The 26,322-nt window shown below is 36.4% G+C and overlaps 1 protein-coding gene across 1 annotated transcript in view; it reads left to right on the top strand.

Moving 5' to 3' along the window:
* Window positions 1–26,322, top strand: part of LOC144956907 (G-protein coupled receptor GRL101-like) — a 274,635-nt gene that overhangs the window by 233,307 nt on the left and 15,006 nt on the right. Inside the window, exons 9-19 of the mRNA XM_078887733.1 lie at window positions 55–192; window positions 2,237–2,377; window positions 4,321–4,437; window positions 5,051–5,167; window positions 9,911–10,042; window positions 11,316–11,435; window positions 12,653–12,770; window positions 19,824–19,904; window positions 20,871–20,942; window positions 22,785–22,856; window positions 25,660–25,731. Of these exons, the coding sequence (XP_078743859.1) occupies window positions 55–192; window positions 2,237–2,377; window positions 4,321–4,437; window positions 5,051–5,167; window positions 9,911–10,042; window positions 11,316–11,435; window positions 12,653–12,770; window positions 19,824–19,904; window positions 20,871–20,942; window positions 22,785–22,856; window positions 25,660–25,731 (1,180 nt within the window). The remainder of the gene's footprint in view (window positions 1–54; window positions 193–2,236; window positions 2,378–4,320; window positions 4,438–5,050; window positions 5,168–9,910; window positions 10,043–11,315; window positions 11,436–12,652; window positions 12,771–19,823; window positions 19,905–20,870; window positions 20,943–22,784; window positions 22,857–25,659; window positions 25,732–26,322) is intronic.

Raw genomic sequence — 26,322 nt, 5'->3', positions numbered from 1 at the left:
GAGAAAAAAAATAACAATTTAACATTCTAAAGCTAATTACCATTTGTATTCCAGGTGAAAATGACCCTTATTGCCCCAGTGACAGATATTTCAAGTGTGTGGGCAACCGTCGGTGTATCCCCAATGCCAATGTGTGTGACACGGTCAATGACTGTAAAGACAACATCTTTGGGAGTGATGAGTTCTACTGTCGTAAGTTAAAATATCATTTTAAAAAATAAATTAAAAATTCCCTTTATTCATCCCCATGGGGAAAAATTGTCTTTAGGGTTTATTCCAAAGGAAGACTGGAATTACCCAGGTGTCAGCTGCAAAGCGGCGCCGCAAAGTGAGCTAGGACGAGGTGACCTGCTCATGGCCACACGACGCAGCGGCGGGTGATCGAACGCTGTACCTTCCGGGTACGAAGCAAAGACCGTACCGCTGAGCCTCGCTGCTCCAGCAGTTATTGTCTTTTCTATATACAAGTTGGAAGCCTGCAACGTTTGTTGAGAAGTAAAGACTTATACGAACAGGTACTCGTCTATTGTAAATATTGTGCTACTCTATTGTGGAAATGAACAAAGATCGAGACAAATCTTTGAACCGTTAGAGATATAATCGGTTCGGTAATAAAGCGGGGGTGCGCGCAAATAAATCTGGCATCAGGGTGGCCAGATGGCGATTCCCAAGGTCAAGGTCAAATTAAGGACCGATCAATATGACTTAGCAGGTATTCTAAATAATTATTTGAGTTGAATTCGGATCGGAAGGTCTTGGTTTCGAGTCTCGTCGGCGCATAGTTGAGTCCTTACGCTATATTTTGAAAAAAGGTTTGCAAGATACTCGTATACCACTCTGTAAAAATTTGTTTTATATTTTTTTATATGCCAGTAATTCTGTACTTGTAGGTAAATATTTGATATGGGCTGGGCGGTACAATGTTAAGGCCCAACATTATTTGTTAAAGAATATATTACGTTGCTTATGACGTAAAGATGATGGCATGTAAATAGATACAATTAAAGATTTTCAGAATTATTAATTACAAATTACTGTATCAAGTCAAGATCACGCAAGCATAGTTAGTTTTTCTGTTAGGTACGAATTATAAGGCGGACAAAACTGACTGGTAATTTTATCGTTAACAATTTGTGACCCATCGTCTCCAAACGGTGTTATGTCGGTACGAACCATATGCTTAAAAGACGAATTAAATGTTAAACTGGTCAAAAAATATAAATTGCTGGCATTATAACCCTAAAATACGGTATCCATTCTCCTCAATAAAACATACAAACTCAAGTCTGATATTTATGGCTATAAATTCAATTTTTAACATCTTAACCAACCCGACTTAATACCGTTTTGAGACGAAGGGTCACATTTATTATAATTAGCCTTAATTTAACAAAATAATAGAGCTTTTATATTTCGCAATATCCAATAGTTGTGCTCAATGCGCTTTACTTTACAAGAGGCCCCTAGCAACAGAAACACTTAACATATAATAGACAATAAAAACCTAGCATTAAGATGTTGCAAGCTGTGCTGAAAATTGACTTTATAATTTTATAATCAAAACAATCAGAATCAAATGGATTGTTTGTTTTTTTAATCAGTTGATGAATTTCAATTCTTTATCCTAATCCTTATAATTTATTTATTTTATTTGTGCGGCTATGTGGTCTTGTGGTATGAAACTTGCTTTCATATCGGCAGGTCTGGGTTCGAACCTCGCTCGGCACATAGTTGAGTCCTTGAAAAAGAGCCTTTACTCGCAATCTCTCACAACACTCAGGTGTAAAATGAGTACCTGGTCGTTAACAGCGTTGTCTCTGTCCGAGAAAATTGTAACAGGCGTCATGTCCCGTCCTAAATGTTAAGTGTTGGTGTTGGCCAAAGATCCCTTTTAACCCTCTCCTTACCACCTATTGGAAAATAGTCACATTTGTTACGATGCAACCGTCACTTTTCTCATCCAGATTTCATTTCTTTTTCCTTTAGCTATAAAACGTGACATTCTGTAATAGATTTCATACTGTCGAACAATGTTAGGTATATAATGTGCTTGTTGCTTTTCTGTTTGAGTGAGAAATGTATGTTCTTGTGTTGGGTGGGTGTGAAGTTTTGGGGAACATAATTTTGAAAATGGCTGGTAAGGAGAGGGTTAAAGTGCTTTGATAAGGTTTAGTGGATATTGCCTTATATAAAAAGCTCATTTAACTATTAATATTATTATTTTACTCTTAACCAGACAACAGCTCAGACTGTTCCACGTCACGGGCATCTCGCATGGGAGAGACGTACCGATGTCCAGAGGGTCTTTGTCTGCCTGCCAGAGCCAAATGTAACATTTACATGAACTGCAAAGGCAGGGAGGATGAAATGGGTTGTGGTAAGTAGATTATCATAGATAGAATGCGCTTGGCTAAGTAGCTCACAACATTGCCATCCGGAAGTATAACGGACCAACACACAAAAATATGTGTAACCTTGAACGTTTATAGTTTGGTTAATACAGTTTAGTGAGAATTTCTCATAAACGCGGATGGCAAAAAACAATAACGAATACCTGAGTGACGTCAACTTCATATTATCTATTGAAATATGTTATGCATGCACATCTTTGAACAGAGTTTGGAGAACTAAAGATATATCCCTTCGACTAAAGCTAAGACTTTTCAACTCAAACGTGAAGTCTGTCCTACTGTATGGATGTGAAACTTGGAATGCATCGTTGGCATGTATAAGGAGGATACAGATTTCCGTAAACCGGTGCATACGTACGCTACTCAGAATAAAATGGATGGATAGAATTAAGAACGAAGAAATATGGAAAAGAAAACTGCAGAAACCAGTAGGAGAGGAAATAGGAAGAAGATGATGGAGGTGGATTGGACACACCATTAGAAAGAATGACTCCACTATAACAAAGAAAGTATCGGACGAGAACCATCAGGGTAGACGATCAAGGGGGAACATGGAGAAGAATTAACTCACTCAACCCAAACACCGACTATATCCGTGGTTTACCCGGGTTACTTTTACCCCATGCCTATTTATTACATTTTTCTGAGACAAATTATAGGCGTAGTATCAAAGTTAATGTTTTTAGGTTTTGCATGAATAAAACTATCTATGTACATGTTCATTTGTAATACATTTTTTCAGTTTTGAAAAGTAGCAAAAACCTCTAGGATTGAGTGAGTTAAATAAGCTGAGAAACCGAGAAGGGAAAAGATATGGAACGAGTATTTGAAAAAGTTGGCTCAAGATAGAGAAGGATGGAAACTGTTTGTCTGTGGCCTATACCCTGACCCGTGGTGAAAAAGACAATAATGATGATGATGTTATTGAAAATAACATCAACATTTGTGTATTGAGAACTAATGTCTTGCAAGTCTCCCATAAAGTAATTCCAAAATCTAGAGGTGCCCGAATGAGTCAATAAGATGTATAGTAAAATAAAGGGAGTAAAAATCACTCTTATGAAAGATACAAAACAAAGTAAACGACATTTCAACCTTGTTCAGGTAAACACGAAATATGTTATATGTATTACAAACAATAATATAGGTATAAATGTGTGTGCGTGTGTGTGTGTGAGTGTGCGTGTGTGTTTTTATGTGTATGTGTGTGTGTAAGATAAAGATAAAGATGTCAACAAAGACAAAGAGAGAAAGTCGGATGGTGCAAAGATATAATCTATTTGAAGTATCAAGTTTATATAATGGAAAGAAAAACGGAATATTTATGAAGCATTTTATGCTGCAAGTGTGAGACGCTCCCTCCTTAGAGCTAAAAGAGAAAGCCAATTAAAGCATTTCGATCATATTTCATTATTCAGAAAAGGCAGAACGGAGAAATTCCTCATAGTGGCTTACATGCTTGGTTACATCAGCATTGGTGGAAAACATGCATGCAGAGAAAAATGAAAGAAACATTTTAAAATCTTGGGCTTTTATATAGCGCATTATCCACTAAATGTGCTCAAAGAGCTTAACAAGGGGCAACACATAACATGTAGAACGAGAAATGACGCCTGTTAGGCGATATTACATTTTTTTTCTAACAGAGACAACACTGTTAAAGTCTACACCTGAGTACGACAAGAGAATCTGAGAAAAGAGCCTTTTCCAAGGACACAACTATGAACCGAACCCAGGACCTTCCGATCCGAAAGCGAGTGTCATACCACTAGACCATAAGCTGCATAAGACCATCACTTTATTACTTTATCTAATTCATTGTAACAGACAGTCCAATATAACACCCAATGTCCGTTATGAGTCACATTTCACTCTAACCTAGCCATCCTTGTCGTCCATTTTACTTCAGATTACCAGCCATGTCCAAGTGGTCAGTTCCAGTGCTCCAATCACAAATGTGTAGCCTTGGCCTCTAGATGTGACGCCAAAAACGATTGCTTAGACTGGTCAGATGAAAGGGGATGTGGTAGGTGTTGGAATATGATTATCCAAGGGTACTATTTACTTTTGGATTTTTAAAAACATCATGACAAATGTTATAATCCCTTAAACACGATGTGAAGTGTTTTTAATAACAAGAAATGAAGTGAGTAGAAAAGTGCCAGAAGACAATAAAAAATTTTTTAAAAACTTAGCGTCGATGGGGGCCGTACCACGACCTTACTGCTCTCTACAGTGGAAGTCATCCGCCTTTTCCACTCACTTTACTGAAATGTTATGTTTTTGTTTGGAAAGCAATTTACTACCGCGTGTCATTATCATGCATCAATATTATTATTATTATTATTATTATTATTATTATTATTATTATTATTATTATTATTATTATTATTATTATTATTATTATTATTATTATTGTACGCATCATCTGTATTATAACAATATAATCATCATCATCATCATCATCATCATCATCATCATCATCATCATCATCATCATCATCATCATTATCAGTATAATTATCATCGTCGTCGTTGTCATCATCATCGTCATCATCATCACCATCGTTGTTACCATCATCATCATCATCATCATCATCACCAATAGCATGAACACGACCAAAAATAACTCGTCAACAGAAGACCACAAATGTCCAGATGGTGAGCACCAATGCAACAGTGGACAGTGTATCCCCGAGTATAAATGGTGTAACCACTGGCCTGACTGTCCTGATGGCTCCGATGAGAGCAATTGTGGTAAGTTACGTGACACCTTACAATCTGTGGTAATGTATGTGACTCCTACAAACTGTAGTAAGTTACGTGACACGCTACAACTAACGTGTAGTAATTTATTTGATACCTTTAATATATGATAATCCAATGACTCACTAACGATAACATGTTTGATAACAGGATTGAGACATGGTACACCTGTGCTACTAAGGTCTCTCATTGAGGACAAGCTCTGAAAGAAGGTTAGCTCTTATATCGCCCATACCGTAATGGACCCGATGTCACAGTTCAAGACCTCTTTCATTCATTTTGCAGTGAAACGATCACCGCCACGACATCATACTCTTTGCCGTCCATCAGAAATGGAAAGCTTGAAGTTGCTTTTGTCAGAAAAATAGAACATTGTCCCGTTGGGGCTGGAAGCAACGTTCGTGAGTCATTGAAACCTTGCAGTGGCGCTCCTTGAGCTAATTTTTGACGCATGGTGGTCGGCATTTCAATCCTGCCTCTCTGAGGCTTCTTCTCACATTTGATCATGAAATCTGGAATTCATTCACAGTATTTGTGGCTGATGCAAAGGGTTGCCATCATGATGTTGGACTAATTTTATATCACTGTCTTTTCTTCCCAAGGCCTGGGAGGTTGGAGACAGTAATGTGACCGTAAAATTTGTTTATGATATTATATGGATTGAAAACCAGCAGCCTTTATGCCACCCAGTTGGCTTCTGACAACATGGAAAATTCTAGGCATGACTAAAAGAATCTAGTTGAGTACCTAAATGTGTTTTTTGTTGTTCAGATTCATTTGCAATACGACGTGCACTCGAATGTACGTATGAATCGACGCATTTGCGATCCAAGCAATGTCAATTTTTAAATTTATTTTGAGCTGTCTATTTTTTCTCTCTTTTGTAGCTTTGATAAAAGTACGGAAGAGTGTGTTCACGTTGTAGACATTTAATGTATACATTCATTGCCGGCATTTTAAAGTGTTACACTTTGTTATGACGCTATAGGCGGTGAAGTTCTGGCCAGTTTATACTGACGCTCATTATATCTACAAACAACTAGAGAACAAACAAGTTTTGGGTGGCATCAACCATCTAGAATAGCTTTGAAGATATTTTGCCCACGTTACAAGGTTCTTACGCAATAGCAAATTGTATAGAAATTTCTTTCCACAAGATAAAATAATAACGATTAAAGATAGATAATTGAAATTATATTTTTACTACAATTTTTTCAATTAAAAACGTGTCTATTGTAACAAAAAAAACCCTTTAATTTAGATCTCGTTCACCGGATTTTTATCCAATATATTATATTCTTGCGGAAATCAGTGATCATTTTTTAATTCATCATAGATAAAAGAATGTTTGAGAAATTCGCCTCTAACGATAGAAAACAGAATCTCGAAAGTAGTTTAAAGACACAAGTAGGTTAATTTGATTTTTATCTACTTTCAGAAGGTAATGGACTTTGAAAAGAATAAAGTCTAGTAATTTCGTAGATGTGGAGAAAGATTCTTTTCCTTATTGTTTTTAAATTGTCCGCCAAATTTGGTCCAACAATTCGAGTATGTTTCAAAGATGTAATAGCATTTTCTTCGATGTTAACAAATTTAAGTATGTTATGTCAATCAATTCTTTAAAATGAAGAACAATACGACAGGAAATTATGGATGTTTATCACGATTTCATTTAAAGGAATGTATTGATTATGGACAAATCACACAAATCGCTCTTGACTCAGGTGTGAATGAGTATCTCCCTGACTAAAGATATCAACAGGAGGATTGTTATTTTGCTAGATGATAAATAAATAAATGTATGAAATGGACATTTGCTTCCACACAATTTCAATACGCTTCACTAGTCGTAACGTCATTTCCCTCGTATTGACGCATGGTAACTTAGTAACTGGCTCTAAACTATCGGAACAATGGAGGACACCCCTACGAAATATTTCTCCAACGAGCTTAAAAGCGTATCCAGTGGGGAAAAAACATTATAAATCCGATCATGTTTTGACTTTTATCCATTCTGACACAAGACATATGAAAAGTTCGATCCAGCATGAAGAATAAAAAGTACATATTTTATTTTGTTTAGAACCACGATGGCCGCCGTTGCTGGGCGACGTGACATCAGACTATTGAATCTTATTGGTCACTAAAATGAATGAATCGCTACTCATAATTATTTGTATGTCACTCTATATCCATGTATTTGCCGTACAATGTAAATAGAAAGTGGCCAGTGAACTGGTTCTTCAAATATCTCTCGATTAAAATGACACTCGTCATGTCCAAAACTTCTTCTTCTTCTTCTTCTTCTTCTTCTTCTTCTTCTTCTTCTTCTTCTTCTTCTTCTTCTTCTTCTTCTTCTTCTTTTTCTTCTTCTTCTTCTTCTTTCTTCTTCTTCTTTTCTTCTTCTTCTTCTTCTTCTTCTTCTTCTTCTTCTTTCTTCTTCTTCTCTTCTTCTTCTTCTTCTTCTTCTTCTTCTTCTTCTTCTTCTTCTTCTTCTTCTTCTTCTTCTTCTTCTTCTTCTTCTTCTTCTTCTTCTTCTTCTTCTTCTTCTTCTTCTTTCTTCTTCTTCTTCTTCTTCTTCTTCTTCTTCTTCTTCTTCTTTCTCCTTCTCTTCTTCTTCTTCTTCTTCTTCTTCTTCTTCTTCTTCTTCTTCTTCCTTCTTCTTCCTTCTTCTTCTTCTTCTCTTCTTCTTTTCTTCTTCTTCTTCTTCTTCTTCTTCTTCTTCTCTTCTTCCTTCTTCTTCTTCTTCTTTTCTTCTCTTCTTCTTCTTCTTCTTCTTCTTTCTTCTTCTTCTTCTTCTTCTCTTCTTCTTCTTCTTCTTCTTCTTTTCTTCTTCTCTTCTTCTTCTTTTCTTCTTCTTCTTCTCTTCTTCCTTCTTCTTCTTCTTCTTCTTCTTCTTCTTCTTCTTCTTCTCTTCTCTTCTTCTTCTTCCTTTTCTTCTTCTTCTTCTTCTTCTTCTTCTTTCTTCTTCTCTTCTTCTTCTTCTTCTTCTTTTCTTCTTCTTTCTCTTCTTCTTCTCTTTTCTTCTTCTTCTTCTTCTTCTTCTCTTCTTTCTTCTTTCTCTTCTTCTTCTTCTTCTTTTCTTCTTCTTCTTCTTCTTCTTCTTCTTCTTCTCTCTTCTTCTTCTTTCTTCTTCTTCTTCTTCTTCTTCTTCTTCTTCTTCTTTTCTTCTTCTTCTTTCTTCTTCTCTCTTCTTCTTCTTCTCTTCTTCTTCTTCTTCTTCTTCTTCTTCTTCTTCTTCTTCTTCTTCTTCTCTCTTCTTCTTCTTCTTCTTCTTCTTCTTCTTCTTCTTCTTCTTCTTCTCTTCTCTTCCTTCTTCTTTCTTCTCTTCTTCTTCTTCTTCTTTTCTTCTTCTTCTTTCTTCTTCTCTTCTTTCTTCTCTCTTTCTTTCTTCTCTTTCTTCTCTCTCTCTTCTTCTTCTTCTTCTTCTTCTTCTCTTCTTTTCTTTCTCTTCTTCTTCTTCTTCTCTCTTCTTCTTCTTCTTTCTTCTTCTTCTTCTTTCTTCTTCTTCTTCTTCTTTTCTTCTTCTTCTTCTTCTTCTTCTTCTTCTTCTTCTTCTTTTCTTCTTCTTCTTCTTTCTTCTTCTTCTCTTCTTCTTCTTCTTCTTCTTCTTCTTTCTTCTTTTCTTCTTCTTCTTCTTCTTCTTCTTCTTCTTCTTCTTCTTCTTCTTCTTCTTCTTCTTCTTCTTCTTCTCTTCTTCTTCTTCTTCTTCTTCTTTCTTCTTCTTCTTCTTCTTCTTCTTCTTCTTCTTCTTCTTCTTCTTCTTCTTCTTCTTCTTCTTCTTCTTCTTCTTTCTTCTCTTCTTCTTCTTCTTCTTCTTTCTTCTTCTTCTTCTTCTTCTTTATTTTTATTATTATTATTATTATTATTATTATTATTATTATTATTATTATTATTATTATTATATTATTATTATTATTATCATCATCATGAATCTTATTATTATTCTTCCTCTACTACAACAACAACAACAACAACAACAACAACAACAACAACTATTACTACTACTACCACTACTACTACTACTACTACTACTACTACTACTACTACTACTACTACTACTACTACTACTACTACTACTACTTTTTCTTCTTCCTTGTTAGTCTGTGTCTTTAATATTTTAAAGATTCAACAGATATTTGCCCTTTCTCTGGAGATCTGGCACTTTTCCACTATCTACCTTCAAAGTTGACGACGGTATGCTAAGTACAAGTGAGAGTCCACCATTGTGTGGATAAACAATACATCTTGCTTGCTTCCACTTATTGCATGACACTTGGTCATTTTATATTCATTTTTATTAAATTGTCACTTTGTCATGCTAACTTTTGTTTTATTCGTTCAAAATCTAAATCAGTTTTGTGATATTTCCTTTGTTTTGATTGATAAAATTTACTGCCCCGTTTTGTATCCTTTCGATGTTGGTTTGTTTGTTTGTTTGTTTTTTTTAATTTCAGACAGAGCTTTCATAATTAAGTTGAGTGTTTAGGTCTATGAATAATTTACAGCATTTTAATTTTATCTCTGTCCTGCTGTCATATAGCTTTCTCCTGAGGAAGTCAAATTTCTTGAAGTCCCAGGTTTGAGAGTGCTTTTTTACGAGATGAGGATAATTCTAATCGATCGATGTTTAAAGGACGAGTTTTTGTGGTCAAGTTTTTAAAAAACATATATTTCTTACCAGAGTAAGGCAAATATGGTTTGAATACTCGTTGGTTTGTGTATCTCTATCAGATTACAGAAGGTGCCATGACGATGAGTTCCGGTGTGACAATGGGGAATGTGTTCCAAAGTCCTTGGTGTGTTATAATGGACGTCAGGGTGGGAGAGACGGGTGTCAAGACAGGTCACATCTTATACAATGTAGTAAGTACTTTTTGTGGTGTTGTCGAGATAGAACGGGTGGGGGGGGGGAGGGAGAGAGAGAGGGATAGAGTGAGAAAGAATAAAGAATCAAAGAGAGAGATAAAGGGAGAAACAGAAGGAGAGGGAAATTGGGGGAGGAAGAGAGATAGAGAGAGAGAGAGAGAGAGGAAGAGGGGGAGAGAGAGAAAAAGAAGGAGAGGGAGAAGATAGAAAAAAAGAGAGAGAGAGTGAGAGAGAGAGAGAGAGAGAGAGAGAGAGAGAGAGGAAGAAGATGAAAGAATGGAACGAGAAGGTGGGCGGTATGAGGAGCGGAGATAGGAAGAGAATGGAGGGCAGAAAGAGAGAGAGAGAGAGAGAGAGAGAGAGAGAGAGAGAGAGAGAGTGTGTGTGTATGAGAGAGAGAGAGAGAGGGAGAGAGAGAGAGAGAGAGAGAGAGAGAGAGAGAGAGATGAGTTTTCATTTACATCATCCTGGAATGTACTCCATTGTGAGAACTTTCCGAAAACTTGTTTCATATTTATTTATTTATTTGCCTTTTGTGTCAACAAAATAAAGGGTCTTATTAGCTTTGAGATGACCCTCACTAAAAAAACCCAAACAAACAGACGAACAAAATTGTTAGCATTTATATACAACAACAGCAACAGTTCAAAGTGCTTAACAGGGGGTCTCTAGCCAACAGTACATTTAACATGATGTACAACGAGACACGGCGCCTGTAAGGGGATATTACAATTTGTTTCTCAACAGATACAGCGCTCTTAAAAGCCGGTTACGTATTTTACACCTGAGTGCAGTGAGAGAATGTGATTAAAGAGCGAACAAGATCTCAACTTTGTGCCACACAGAGTCAGAGCTGGTATCAAACTCGGTCAGAGAGCGAGTGTCGTAACACTCAAGACCACAAAGTTGCACCAAAAAAATGGATGTTTTTCGAGACGATCACTTCAATGTTTTCTTATGATTCAGAAATAAATAACGATGTGAATTGAATGTAAGCTTCAATTTAATATACGAATACAGATAAAATGGACGTTTCGGGTTTCGCCCTTACAGGATGAATGAAAAAATACAGACGAATGAGATAATGTTAACAACGCCCCTACCATTCGTCTGTAGTGTTTCATTCATCCTGTTTTGTTGATAAAGGGGAAACCCGAAAGGTCCATTTTATCTGTTTTCGTATATTAAATCGAAGCTTACATTCAATTTCACATTGTTATTTATTTCTTTGAGCTTCGAGCAGTAACATTTACATATTCTTATGTTTCAGAGAATTTTACCTGTGGTCATGGCTTGTTCAAATGTCACAACAGTTTCTGTGTGGACGAGGACCAGAGATGTGACAGTAATCCAGACTGCTTTATCAACGCTTCTGATGAACAGCTATGCCGTATGTAGTGATGATCAGGATGATATTATTATTATTATTATTATTATTATTATTATTATTATTATTATTATTATTATTATTATTATTATTATTATTATTATTATTATTGTTATTATTAATATTATTATTATTATTATTATTATTATTAATATTATTATTATTATTATTATTATTATTATTATTATTATTATTATTATTATTATTATTATTATTATTATTATTAATATCATTATGGTGTATTCTGTTGTTGTCGGTTGTGGTGGTCTGGCGATTGTGGCGGTGGTGGTCGTCGTCGCCTTCCTTGTCTTAGTTGGTATGATGGTGATGGTGATGATGATGATGATGATGATGATGATGATGATGATGATGATGATGATGATGATGATGATGATGATGATGACGTTGATGATGATGTGGAAGTGGTGAAATCAAGAACCTATCAGCATCCATATTAGGATGAGTAAATGGAGATATTAAAATATCGTTGGGAAGGCAAAAGTGGTAGACAAAGACCGCCACAGATGGAGACCCGCGGTGGACGCGCTATGCTCCAGATGGGGGTAAAAGGAATAGATAGAATGAAGTTGACGTCACTCCAGTCTTTGGTGTTTTTGTTTTTGTTTTGTTTTTGTTGTTTTTTTCTGTTTTTTTTTTTGCCATCCGCGTTTATGAGTAATTCTCACTTAACTGTATTATCCAGACTATAAAAGTAAACGGTTACACAGAGTATTGTGTGTTGGTCTTAGTCAAGCGCATACTATCTATATCAGAGAAGGAGTTAGCGGATGCTGGGTAAGGCCTTGTGTTCCACAATGATCGAAAAGGCTTAACTCTCTCCTTACCAACCATAGAAAAATCGTCACATTCGTTACGATCCAATCTGCACTTTTATCATTCAGATTTCTTTGGTAAATTACACAATTTAAAGAAAAAATGTTTTTTTTTAAATAAAGATATAAAAACGTGACACTGTGTTGAAGAGTTCATTTTGCGGATCAATATTATGCATAGATTGTAGTTGTTGCTTTTCTGTTTGAGTAAGAAAAACATATTTTTGGGTTCGATGGATTTGAAATTTTGGGGAAAATTCTGAAAATGGTTGGTAAGGAAAGGGTTAAGTCAAGTAAGCCAAGTAAGTATACATTACGTACATATTTATTTTATCTTCTTTTATATCTCAATTCAATCGTACTGTCCATATCTCCTACTCTGTGTAGCTTATCGATGTCCGATTACCACCAAGATGTGTGAATGTCGAGACACAGTCATGATGTGTAAGGATAAGGGAATGAAGAAGGTGCCACATTTAAATGAGAAAGAACACATCAGTGAGTTGTAAGTCTTTGAATATATGACTCATCAGTACAAAGTGGTATTATGTCGTAGCTGTACAGATGCTAAAAGAGATACGAATTGTAATATGACCAGAAATGTTGAGATGTTTATGTTTTTGTTGCTTTAAAACTACATTCTCCTCAATCACGCCTAGAACAACCTACACGTGTTATCAATTTGACTTGACTATTCATTCAATTTTAGCATCAGAATCACACCAGCATAATATCATTTTGTGAGAAGTAAGCCATATTATTTCTATCTTTAGTTTGGCGGTGTGTGTATCTTATATGCATGTGTATTTTTGTAATTGATATATATGTGTATTGCTGTATGTGTATTCGCGTATGTGTATTCGTGTATGTGTATAGGTGTATGTGTATTCGTTTATGCGTATTCGTGTATGTGTATTCGTGTATGTGTATTCGTGTAGGTGTATGTGTATTCGTGTATGTGTATTCTTGTCTATGCATTCGCGTATGTGTATCGTGTATGTGTATTCGTGTATGTGTATTCGTGTATGTGTATTCTTGTATATGCATTCGTGTATGTGTATTTGTTTGTGTGCATTCGTGTATATGTATTCGTGTTTGTGTATTCGTGTAGGTGTATTCGTGTAGGTGTATTCGTGTATGAGATATGCATCTCCTCTTTGTGTGTGTATTTTTGTATATGATTGCTTATATGTGTTTAGGTATATGATGTTTATGTGAATTTGCATATATGATATATTTGTGCATTTATGTATATTATTTTGTATGTTTTTGTATTTTGGGTGCGTAGATGAATCTGGTTACTAAAAGAAAAGAAACAACACTAGTCGCATATACAAGCTTTAATATGGTAACAAATTATGGAAACCGTTTCGTTGAGAATAGAATTATGTGAATACATTCTCTGTAAGTGAAAGAAAGTTTCGAACGATTGAATTATTACAGTAAACAGTTATCATTATTCCTATATCGATGATAGTGAATTGGGGGCTGCCTGGCTCAGCGGTATGATCTTTGCTTCGTACCCAAAAGGTAACGAGTTTGACTAGTCAACTAGTTGTGTGGCCTTCAGAAAGACAACTCTCCCAAGCTCACTTTGCGGCGATGCACTGCGGCTGACCCCTGAGTGTTTCCAGTATACCCTTGAAATAGACGCTAAAGACATATTTCCCCTTGGAGATGAATAAACGGAATTGTATTTATTTTGTTTCAATTTTATAATCTTTTTTTTTTGTATATTACTATTTTGAATACTGAGGAGAAAAAAATGTTACATATTTTTTTTCGGAATAATAAATTTTCAAACTTTGTTCAGCTTGAAAAATATGTTTGAGTTTCCCAATTAATTGCATTAGAATGTCGACGACCCGGTTCATGCAGGAGGCTATAGATATAGAATTGTAAGTAAATGTGATCAGGATTATAAAATGTCATTCGGTCTTTGCAATAAAGAAAATCAGATTTAATCATTTGAAAATCGGGTGGTAGACGTCTGGCATTTCATGATGTACCATTAGATTCAATAGGTTATATTTCCTACATGTAACCTTTTAACAAAATTGTTATTTTTTGGGATGCTTTGGACGCTGGAAGTTGCTTTATTTTTTTTTTAACAAGAGGGGGACGAAGTGGCTGAGTGACCCGAAGGATGCCGGTTCGAGGCACTTTCTTTTTTTTTCCTTGGGCAAGATTATTAACCCCAAATTTGCTCACTTTGGACAACATGGGTGATTCCTGTTGACATCAGACATCGTGTTTGATGAATTATCTATATTCCTTCATGGAATGCCTATGCGACGATATCTTATGATGTTGTGGCGGAAAGGCGTAATTTTTTAAGAGCAATCATATAGTGCGATATCCACTAAACGTGCCCAAAGCGCTGTACACGGGGTCTCTGTCAACATATACACATACCAAAGGGGACGAGACACGAGTGTTGGTGTTGCCTGTATCCATTTTCTGGGAGGTAGTTGCCTTATTTCTTTCCTGGCGATGTTGCATTTTCCCCCTGACCTAAGCTTGACGTGAGTTTTGTTACCCTATTGCAGAGATGCCTACTTGAAATTTCAGAAAAGGGGGAAAAAAAGAAAAGTCACCAAAAAACATAGCTTTGCAAATTATGAGTTGCCCTTAGCTTGATTTACAAATGCCCCAAATTCCTAAATATAGGTTCTCTGGAATGACACTCCTATGCAATAAGATTTATTGAGTCAATGACACATTTGAAGTTCTGCAACCGGAGCGAAAAATTCGTAATTCTGCGATTATTTTTGTAGTGCTAGGCAGGTCTGCCCAATTGTAATGAGATGTCTTGGTCATTTTCCTTGCAGCTCTATTGTAATGAGATGTCTTGGTCATTTTCCTTGCAGCTCTATTGTAATGAGATGTCTTGGTCATTTTCCCTGCAGCTCTATTGTAATGAGATGTCTTGGTCATTTTCCTTGCAGCTCTATGGTAATGAGATGTCTTGGTCATTTTCCTTGCAGCTCTATTTTAATGAGATGTCTTGGTCATTTTCCTTGCAGCTCTATTGTAATGAGATGTCTTGGTCATTTTCCCTGCAGCTCTATTGTAATGAGTTGTCTTGGTCATTTTCCTTGCAGCTCTATTGTAATGAGATGTCTTGGTCATTTTCCTTGCAGCTCTATTGTAATGAGATGTCTTGGTCATTTTCCTTGCAGCTCTATTGTAATGAGATGTCTTGGTCATTTTCCTTGCAGTTCTATTGTAATGAGATGTCTTGGTCATTTTCCTTGCAGCTCTATTGTAATGAGATGTCTTGGTCATTTTCCTTGCAGCTCTATTGTAATGAGATGTCTTAGTCATTTCCTTGCAGCTCTATTGTAATGAGATGTATTGATCATTTTCCCTGCAGCTCTATTGTAATGAGATGTCTTGGTCATTTTCCTTGCAGCTCTTTTGTAATGAGATGTCTTGGTCATTTTCCTTGCAGCTCTATTCTGTAGCATTTCGATCCTGTTGATATTAGCTTTGGTGTAGGGTTCCCACATAATGTTGCTTATTTATACACCAATACGTCAATCTACAAACTAAATCAAGTCTCATGTTATTGTCTATGATTTAATTCGCCTTCTGGTAATTTTCTTATATTTATTTATATGGTCATATGTATCATTCTGGAACTTAACAAAATCCGATGGATTTGACGGTGAAGGCAAATTCGGATATGAGCATCACTCCAGAATTTAAAATAACTGCCATTCTCTATTGTCTTCTGGCACTTTCCTACTCACTTCATCTCTTGTTGTTATCAACATAATAAGTGTCTGCTCCACTCACTTTTCTGAATTAAAAATTCACCCCAAATACCTGAGCATACTCAATGTCTCAATTGTCTCAATATATATATATATTTGTGTTGAGAATATTGGCTATTAGGCTTAATTGCTGGCCAACTAACTACACGGAGATTATGTGTGTTGGACCCGCGATCTCAAGTACTCGGTGAGAGAGAGAGAGAGAGAGAGAGAGAGAGAGAGAGAGAGAGAGAGAGAGAGAGAGAGAGAAAGAGAGAGAGAGAAAGAGAGAGAGAGAAAGAGAGAGAGAGAGAGAGAGAGAGAGAGAGAGAGAGAGAGAGAGCTCTAATAATGACTAGGGTTAGAGACGATTTTTTGGGGATCGTGGATAGCTCTTATGGTAGAGTCACGCTCTCATCAGCCAGGCGGAGTTGTCGTACCAGTAAGGTCGCGGGTTCAAACCCCCATCACCGCCGCGAAAAAGTTTTATTCTCTATTGTCTTCTGACACTTTCCTACTCACTTCATCTCCAGTATAATTACTGTTTTGAAATGAAGGGTTACAAATAATGTCTGTATAGAAGGAATGAAATTGACGTCACACAGCTCTTTGCTATATTTTTTAGACAGCCTGTTGGTGATACCTTCTCAGTAATGTATATAAAGCAGTCCTTCAGAGCCATTGGACCCATGGAGCCGGAGTTTATCCAGGTTTCTATAGCGTGAAACGGACAACAGCAATTGCTTGCTACCCTTTGGATAGAACGCTAGCCTATCGCAAAGTACTTTCCGCCAAATCTAAAAGGTTCAACTACCCTTTCACTGCTGGGTGGACAAAGGGGGGGGGGGGTCAGAAAAAATCTCGGCTGTACCTGGGATCGATCTAGGTCCCTTTGCGTGTGCTCTACCAACTGAGCTATCGGGACCCCCAAAGTAAATAAAATCAGACTATAAACGTTTAAGGTTACCCGCACTTTTTAGTGAGGTTAAATTTGGCTGGCAGATGTTATGAGTATTTTACCTAAAAGCATAGCATCCATAATAGATTTCCCCTCTTCGTCATATCAAAGACAGGATAGGGCAACCATATTATTATTGGTATAATATAGAATATCTGGATTCCAATCATTTGTCTTGGGGCACGCACTGTATTGATATAGTCTCGGTTGTAGACTTTGTAAATAGATTAGAGATGGTATGTTCTCATCATCATCATCATCATCATCATCATCATCATCATCATCATCATCATCATCATCTTCATCATCATCATCATCATCATTGTCGTCGTCATCATCATCATTATCATCATCATCATCATCATCATCATCGTCATCATCATCATCAGTTCAATCAGTAGATCAGCAGTCAAATGACTAGATAAGCAATCAATCTGTAAGACTATTTCTGCAACCAAATCCAATTCCAGTAATGGAAAAGTAATCCTTCTTCGTGACACAAACAATACATTCAACAAAGTTATAATATTTCAATGACGTTTGTCTTCAACGTTTTGTTCTTGGACTTACATTGCGTTACCGAAAACATGGTATCAAAGTTAGGAAGAAAATTGTTTATACGTGTTTGATTGTTTGTATAAGTTTTGTTGTTTTCTTTTATTTGTTTGTATGTCTTTTCTTTCTTTGTTGGGTATTTTTGTATGGGATTTTTATAACTTTAGTCTTGATTTCTACTCTGTCGTATTTTTAACGGGTAATCCGTCAGAGTCATTGGGCCCATGGAGTCGGAGTTTATCCCGGCTTCTATAGCGTGAAATGGACAATAACAATTGCTTGCTATCTTTTGGATAAGGCGTTAGTCTATAGCAAAGTACTTTCCGCCAAATCTAACGGACTCAGCTACCCATTCACTGCTGAATAGACAGGCAGGGGGGTCAGAAAAAAAAAAATCTCGACTGCACCCGAGATCGTCCTTGGTCCTTTCGTGGGTGGAGCGAGCCCTCTGCCAATTGAGCTATCGGGATCCCCGACAAAACACAATTAAAACAATCTGGCCAGAAAATGTTTGCTCCATAAAAAAACGACCGATTAAAATGTCGCCGAATCTGTCAATGATTTTAACCGATTAACTGCCGTATTCTGGAAAGACGCGTATTTAAAAACTTGGCTAGAAACCTCGGCCTTAGAATATCGATCGATTTAAATGACCCTCGTTTTGGTAAAAACGCTCAAACCTGGGACCTCGTGAGGTCTCTCTTAGTCTAAAAGCTGAGAGTTTTTGCCAAGACGAGGGTCACTTTAATCGATCGACAGTTGAAGGAGTTTTCTGGCCAAATTCTAAATACGTGTCTTTCCAGAATACGGCCGTTAACGGGTTAAGAGGCTTGATATCAGGAATTCATTAGGACATTTCTTAATTGACAGTTTTATTTTACAGTTTTGGCAAGTTGGACGGGAGAGGGGGTTAATCGATCGATGGTAAAAGGCTTTGGGGGTCAAAATAGAAGAAATTTATCAGAGTGCGTTAGTGGTAAAGAAGTCGAAACTATTCATTTGTGAAATTATATATATATATATATATATATATATATATATATATATATATATATATATATATATATATATATTGAATTGTGTTTGATACAAATATGGTACGAAAAGTGCTCGACATGCAGTAATGGAGCGAATTATTATTATTTAAAATATTTACCACAATGTTTGCAACTCAGTCCTGACGATGGCAAATTAAGCCTGAAACATTAATGTAGACTGTCTCAAACATTGTGGAAAATATTTTAAATAATAATAATAATAATAATAATAATATATATATATATATATATATATATATATATATATATATATATTATTTTTTTAAATATTTACCACAATGTTTGAGCCAAGCCACAACAAAAAAATATTAATAAACCACCGACAAGAGCAAAACCCACCCACCAGAAAATGCAACTGCAGAAATAAAGAACATTGCCCGCTAAACAAACAATGCTTAGAATCAAGTTTAATTTACCAAGCCTCAGTCACAGAAACTAAAACAAACAAGCAAGAAAAATATGAAGGACTAACAGAAAATAATTTCAAAACAAGATACAACCTCCACACCTCAACATTTAGAAACACTAACAAAAAAACATCCACAAAACTCAGCGAATATATTTGGAAATTAAAAGACAACAAACTAGACCACAACATTTCATGGAAAATTTTATCTAAAGCAACAGGATACACACCAACATCAAAACAATGTAGCTTATGCCTGGAAGAGAAATATACTATAATCAAACACCCTCATGAAGCCACACTCAACACGAAAAGTGAGATGTACGGAACGTGTCCACATCGGCGGAAATTCTTGTTAATTAACTTTAAACCGAAACCACTTCAAGAAACAACAACAGTCAACAAAACAACTCAGTCCTGACGATGGCAAATTAAGCCTGAAACATTAATGTAGACTGTCTCAAACATTGTGGTAAATATTTAAAAAAATAATAATTCGCTCCATTACTGCATGTCGAGCACTTTTCGTACCATATTTGTATCAAACACGATTCAATATGTAATATATATATATATATATATATATATATATATATATATATATATATATAACCATAAAATATTACAGTCGCTTTACAAAGAGGCCAATCATTTTGATGAGAACTTTATCTTAATGAAATCCGATTTGCATCTCGTTCCTATAATAGTCTTTCGTGGAAACGGTATTTGCAAACCGGAATATAGAAATGGGCGAAACATATGATTTGAAAGATTTTATTTGATGTCGCATTCAAAGATCAAATTTGTTTTCATTCCAAAACAGGTACTGGTCTGGAAATTCCTTGTCAGGTTCTCTGTCTGCTTCTTCTTTCAATGGAAGCCATTTCTATGGAGTCACTTCGTTGTAAGTATCTATGTAGAAAGTTGTGTCAGTGTACCAGTTTATATTTGGTACTGGTGTGCGGCTATGTAGTCTTGTGGTATGACACTCGCTTTCGGATCGGAAGCTCCTGGGTTCGAGCCTCGCTCGGCGGCGCATAGTTGAATCCTTATAAAAGGCTCTTTACTCATTTTCTCTCACGTACCCAGGTGTAAAATGAGTACCTTGTGACAACAGCGTTGTCTCTGTCGGAACAAAATTGTAATATCGCCTCGCAGGCGTCATGTCTTATTCTAAATGTTACGTGTTGCTGTTTTGTTAGGGACCACTTGTAAAGCGATTTGAGCACGTTTTGTGGATATTGCGCTATATAAAAGCTCAAGTTTTTACTAACATTTATGTGTAAGTAGATAAGATTGTAGATTTTTGCGACAAATTAGAAATATTTTTATAATTCCCATTCGTTTTTTCTTGTATCTAAAATTCACGTTACGCTCATCGTTAGTTTAGATTTGACAGCTAGTGTCAATGTTATATTATCATATCATTCTCATCCAAATGCTCATGAAATATGTCTCAGTGGACTGGAACTGAATATGGGTGTCCAGGAGCATTTAATCTGTGCCAGTTGCGTCTGGTGACGCAAAGTTTATCTCTCGGAAATAGTCTCATTACGCACATAGTATTCAGATATAAAATGAGAACCTGTTTGTAATCTTGCCTCATAGACTCTATGTTGCATCCTACCCAATCAGTTTTGCTGATTGTTTGTGTCCCAGTTTGAAGTGCTTTGAGAAAGTGAGAGAGAAAAAAAGCTTTGTAGATGATTAAAAGAATGAGAAGGAGGAGGAGGAGGAGGAGGAGGAGAAGGAGGAGGAGGAGGAGGAGAATAGAGGAAGAAGAAGAAGAAGAAGAAAAAGAAGAAGAAGAAGAAGAAGAAGAAAAAGAAGAAGAAGAAGAAGCTTTGATTCTATCTCTCTTTAATTTCAGAGATCTGAGTAGAAACGGACTCACTTCCCTTCCCACCGGAGTGTTCATGTCTATGTGGAGGCTCACCTATCTGTAAGTAAAAGAACAGCCACGAGATCGACACTGCATTACACATACGTGTAACACTTAGACTTAGCACTCCTCCAAGTTTTCAGGTAGAATGCATTTGTCGCGGATTCTGTCCTTTGGTTGTGACCAACACATTGAATTGGATTCTATCATGAAAACAACTGACTAGGAAAAAAATATTTGAAAGGGTTTGATTATTTCACAAACCACACAATTCATAAAAAATAACAGGCCATCTCAATGATAATGTAGATGTCCCATATATTATGGGTTGTTCCCTTGTAATTATTACTCAGTCACTGATTATGGGACTGAATCAGGTAGCAAGCACAAGTCTGCCGTAATCTTGAAAACCCCATATTTTTTTATTATTTTTTTTTTTTGGGGGGGGGGGGGGAAAATTCTGTTTGTTTGTTTGTTTGTTTGTTTGTTTGTTTGTTTGTTTGTTTGTTTTTATTGTCATTTTCACTTGATCACTTAAATGATACAGAATCATTTCACCCACAAATATAAAGGGAGGTTTTATAGGAGGTTTTCTAGTCTTGGAAAACAGAGTTCTCTTTGGCGTCCCGGTGCATTTTTAAAAACTGTTTAGAATGCACGGCCGTGTCTCTGTTGCATTTAAGTAAACGTTTTAAACTAATAACTCTGCTTTTAATGGCTAGAAAAAAGAGGGGTCCCTTGGGTGTTATCCTTTCGAATTAGGGACGAAAACGGTTTATTCCATCCCAAAATCACCGCTTCCACTCATTCTCTTTGTCTCATCTCGTTTTGAGAACCTTTGTAGGCGGGATTACATTGTACTGGAGTACTCACCCTGAGTGTCTGTTCAACAAGAGAATGGTAAAATACGATTCTTACACTCTTGCTTTTTGGAATTCCGGACGTGTTCCTATCGCTGTACGAGCTGGCGTGTTTGTAAGTGTGTGTGTGTGTGTGTGTGTGTGTGTGTGTGTGTGTGTGTGTGTTGAGAACAAAGTGCGAATTCCAAAACGCAAGAGTGTAAGAAATCTTCTGTTCTAGCCCTCATTCTGATTTCGTAATCTCTGAATAAAAAAACATTTTCAACAATACTTCAATAGTACTTTGTTTAAAAATCTAATTTTAGTGAAATTGAACGTTTGATTTTCTGAAATCACAAATTATTATTGCAAACTTGATATCAGTAAGCTATCAGTTACGATCGGGGACGACGTGCACATATAATCAGGTCTGATAACCGAACGCAATTAATTATGGGCTTGCTTTAATGTTAATGTCCTAATGTTAAATTACGTCTTTCCAGAGTACGACTGTTAAGTGTAATTAATTGTAATATCGCCTCACAGGCGTCATGTCTTGTTCTAAATGTTACGTGTTGCAGTTTTGTTAGGGACCACTTGTAAAGAAAGTGCTTTGAGCACGTTTTGTGGATATTGCGCTATAGTTTTTACTTCTGAGTGTGTCATTTCATCTTATTATTTTCAATCTTCAAATTAACGTATCATATTTGTTTCATTTTACCCCTCTCCTTACCAACCATAAGAAAATCGTCACATTCGTTACGATACAACCAACAATTTTATTATTCTGATTTCATTTAGACATCACAACATTTTAAGAAAATTTGTTGTTATAGATATAAAAACTTGACACTGTATTATAGAGCTAATTTTGCTGAGCAATATTATGTATAGAATGTACTTGTTGGTTTTCTGTTTGAGTAAGAAAATTATATTTTTGTGTTGGTTGGGCGTTACGTTTTGGGGGAAACTCTGAAAGTGGGTGGTAAGGAGAGAGTTAAAACTAACGCTGTAACAATGCCATTGTTTGTCCATTGCCATATTTCTATTCTACATCCACCAGCAATCTGGCCAACAACTCCATTACCAATATCCAGAACGGGTCGATGGCGGGTCTCCATAATCTACGCCAATTGTAAGTTTACCATTTAATTTGTGTGTTTTGGTGGAATTATAATAGTTGTTTAATTATTAGATAATCCATTTTGGTACAAAAAGAAAAACAAATTGACGTCACTATGCTCTTTTTATGGTTTTTAGGTTGGGTGATTAGTTCTCGCTGAAATTCTCAATCTGACTATAAGAGTTTACGGTTATATATAGTTTTGTGGATTGGTACGATTGATGTGGCAGGCAAAACTGATATTTTACTTGAACGCATACCATCAATTGATTTTTTGAAAAAAAAAAAAAAAACACTCGTCAGATGTGCCCGTCAAACCAATGGTAAAAACAACACGCATGTACATGTAACCTTTAACGTTTTTAGTCTGTAAGGGAGATGTGGTCTAGTGGTATAACACTCGCTATCGGATCGGAAGGTCCTGGTTTCGAGCCTCGCTCAGCGCATAGTTGAGTCCTTGGAGGAGGACCTTTACTCACATTCTCTCGCCGTACTCAGGTGTACCTGGCGTTAACAGCGTTGTCTCTTTTCCGAAAAAAATTGTAATATCGCCTAAAAGGCGTAATGTCTCGTCCTGCATGCATGTTAAATGTTGCTGTTGGCCAACGAACCCTTGTAAAGAGCTTTGAGCTCGTTGAGTGGATATTGCGCTGTATGAAAGTGAATTTGATTTAAAAGAGAGAACCAATCACCTATCTGACAGTTTGTAAACAGTAATGACTAGATGATTGAAGCCAACGTCATTTGTTGCATTACGTTCTAAATCTTTTTTAAAAAAAAAATTAAAATTGAGCTTTATATAGCCCAATATCCACTAAATGTGCTCAAAGCGCTTTACAAGGGGTCCCTGATCAACAGCAACATTTAACGTGTAGGACGAGACATGACGCCTGTTAGGCGATATTACCATTTTTTGAACAAAGACAACGCTGTTCACGACCTGGTATTCATTTTACACCTGATTACGGTGAGAGAATGTGAGTAAAGAGCCTTTTCCAAGGACTCAACTATGCGCCGAGCGCGAGGCTCGAACCCAGGACCTTCCGATCCGAAACGAGTGTCATACCACAAGACCACATAACCTGCTTCCCAGTTAACTGCCATTCTCTCGGGAAAAAAAAAGGATTTAAAAATTGGTCAGAAAACTCGTCCTTCAAATATCGATCGATTTAAATGACACTCATCTTGACAAAAACTCTAAAGATGAGGGTCATTTAAATCGATCGATATTTAAAGGACGACTTTTCTGACCAAATCTTTAAACTTGAGTTTTGTAGAGTATGGCAGCTAACTGGTAAACAGATAATACTCTAAGCACTTCATTACAATGATTTAATAGAGTTCTACAACATTATAGAAATATCGTCTCTCATCTTGAAAAACGTGTTTTTATGGACAGAGACCGTAGCATTTGTTTACTTACAGCCTGACACGGGACTTTTATTTTGACGTCATTGTTAGATGAGTATCAAATTAAGACATGAAGGAGCAGGCACTGGTTTAAGATAAAGAACTGAACACGTGTGTGTGTGAAAGGTGCCAGACAAAGCAAGAAAGAAAAATACCATCACAAGAACTCAGTAATCACCGAATTCGACTGGGGATTGAACCTCAGACCTTTTGATTACCGGTCAGATGTGATGTCATTACAATCAGATCTTTATCTTAGATAAGAACACTGTCTAGCGAGTTGTTGCATGTATTGTTCAGAGAAACAAATGATCCCCTTGATTGAACTATTGACAACAATTCACGATTTATTTTCTTTTGGTGGTCCTTGTCTTGTGTTTTGACAAATTATTTTGGTCATAGTCAGATCTATGATTCTACGAAGGCTACGCAGAAGTGGTTAAGACCCGGAAGGTCCTGGGTTCAAGCCCCACTTTAGACAATTTCGTAGTTTTCCTTTGGGAAGATTATTAACCCCCAATTTGCTCACTTGGACAACATGGGTGATTCCTGTTGACATCAGACATCTTGTTTGATGAATTATCTATATTCCTTCGTGGAATGCCTATGTGACGATATCTAATGATTTCGGGGCGAAAGGGCATAATTTTTTTAAAGCAGAGTCTCCGATTCACGAATGCTCTCCACGACAGGCCACATGAGAACAGGATCTCATTTAAGTTTTCAAGAGTAATTGCGGAGTCCCTTACCCATCTGAAAGACTGTAGGAATTTGGTAGATTTGTTAAAGTCTTATTTCTTCTATCCACATAATAATAATAATAATAATAATAATAATAATAAATGGCATTTATATAGCGCTTTACCCCGTTGTCACAGGCTCTAAGCGCTTTACAGTGATATAAAACAAAACATATTACAGTGAGACAAGTGTGAAGGAAACGTGATACGAATTCAATTTAACAACAACAAAATATGAAAATAATATTGCAACTTTATGACGTAAAAAGATAAAACTTTAAGCGAGATTTGAACGTTGTCAACGAATCCGAGCATCTCACGTGCGACGGGAGAGAGTTCCAAAAATGGGGGGCCGAAAATTGAAAAGACTGTTCACCTATTTTACGCAATGGCTTAGGTTTGACAAGGATTGATTGGTCATTGCTTGACCTCAAGTTTCTATTGGGGACATATATGTTTAGAAGGTCTTTAATATAGGAGGGACTGTTCGTGCTCAGGGATTTATAGACAACAGTACAAATCTTACATAACTTTACAAAGGACGAATAGACTTTGACTTAGCCGTTTGTATGTCTTTCATGAGTTACATGTTTCTTTCTCTTTCTTTTCGTTTACAAAACATTTTAATGAAATTAGAGTTACTTGTGTAAAAATTTATCACACAGATTCTTACAGGGTAATGATATACAGACTTTGATGCCAGGTGTGTTCTTGGAGATGGGACAGTTACCAACTTTGTAAGTCAATTTTCCCCCCCCCCCCCCCCGCCCCTTTCTACCTATAAATGGAGTACAGACATATTTCCAACTTTCGTCAGATAATACCCTACGTTTCCACAAAAAACAGCAGTAACAGTGATGTCGTACGGGCTTCTAATGAAGCTCGAAGTGCAACGCTTTCAGTTTTATTGTGATGAAAACGGATATTTCTCTAAGGAGAAATAAGAAAATACAATTCCTTTGTGATTCCTAGGTCGAGTGCAGTAGCGCAAATTGAGCTTGCTCAAGAAATACTTTAGAAGTCAATAGTGGGGCTCTAACATGGGTCTCCCAAATGTTACTACAATTGGGCCACCTCATTCTCAAATATAAAACAATTACAAATGTTTGCCTGAAATAATACATCTCAAAGAAGCAGAGAACAAATTCTCTGAGCAAACATGTCACAATCCTTTACAGTGATATTGTGAAAAAAGACGTTTTTAACTATAAAAGTAGTCCATTCCGAACTGAACAAAAGTCTAGTGATATCTATAGATAAAAGACATTGTATACTGATTTGTTCCCAAGGTAAAGATGCTAGTTCCACTTTAAAGCATACCTTGTTAT

The sequence above is a fragment of the Berghia stephanieae genome, chromosome 11 (assembly GCF_034508935.2).
Source record: "Berghia stephanieae isolate SIO BIC M18660-M18661 chromosome 11, UCSD_Bste_1.3, whole genome shotgun sequence".
Lineage (NCBI taxonomy): Eukaryota > Metazoa > Mollusca > Gastropoda > Nudibranchia > Aeolidiidae > Berghia > Berghia stephanieae.
This window is presented reverse-complemented; position numbering and strand designations above follow the sequence as displayed.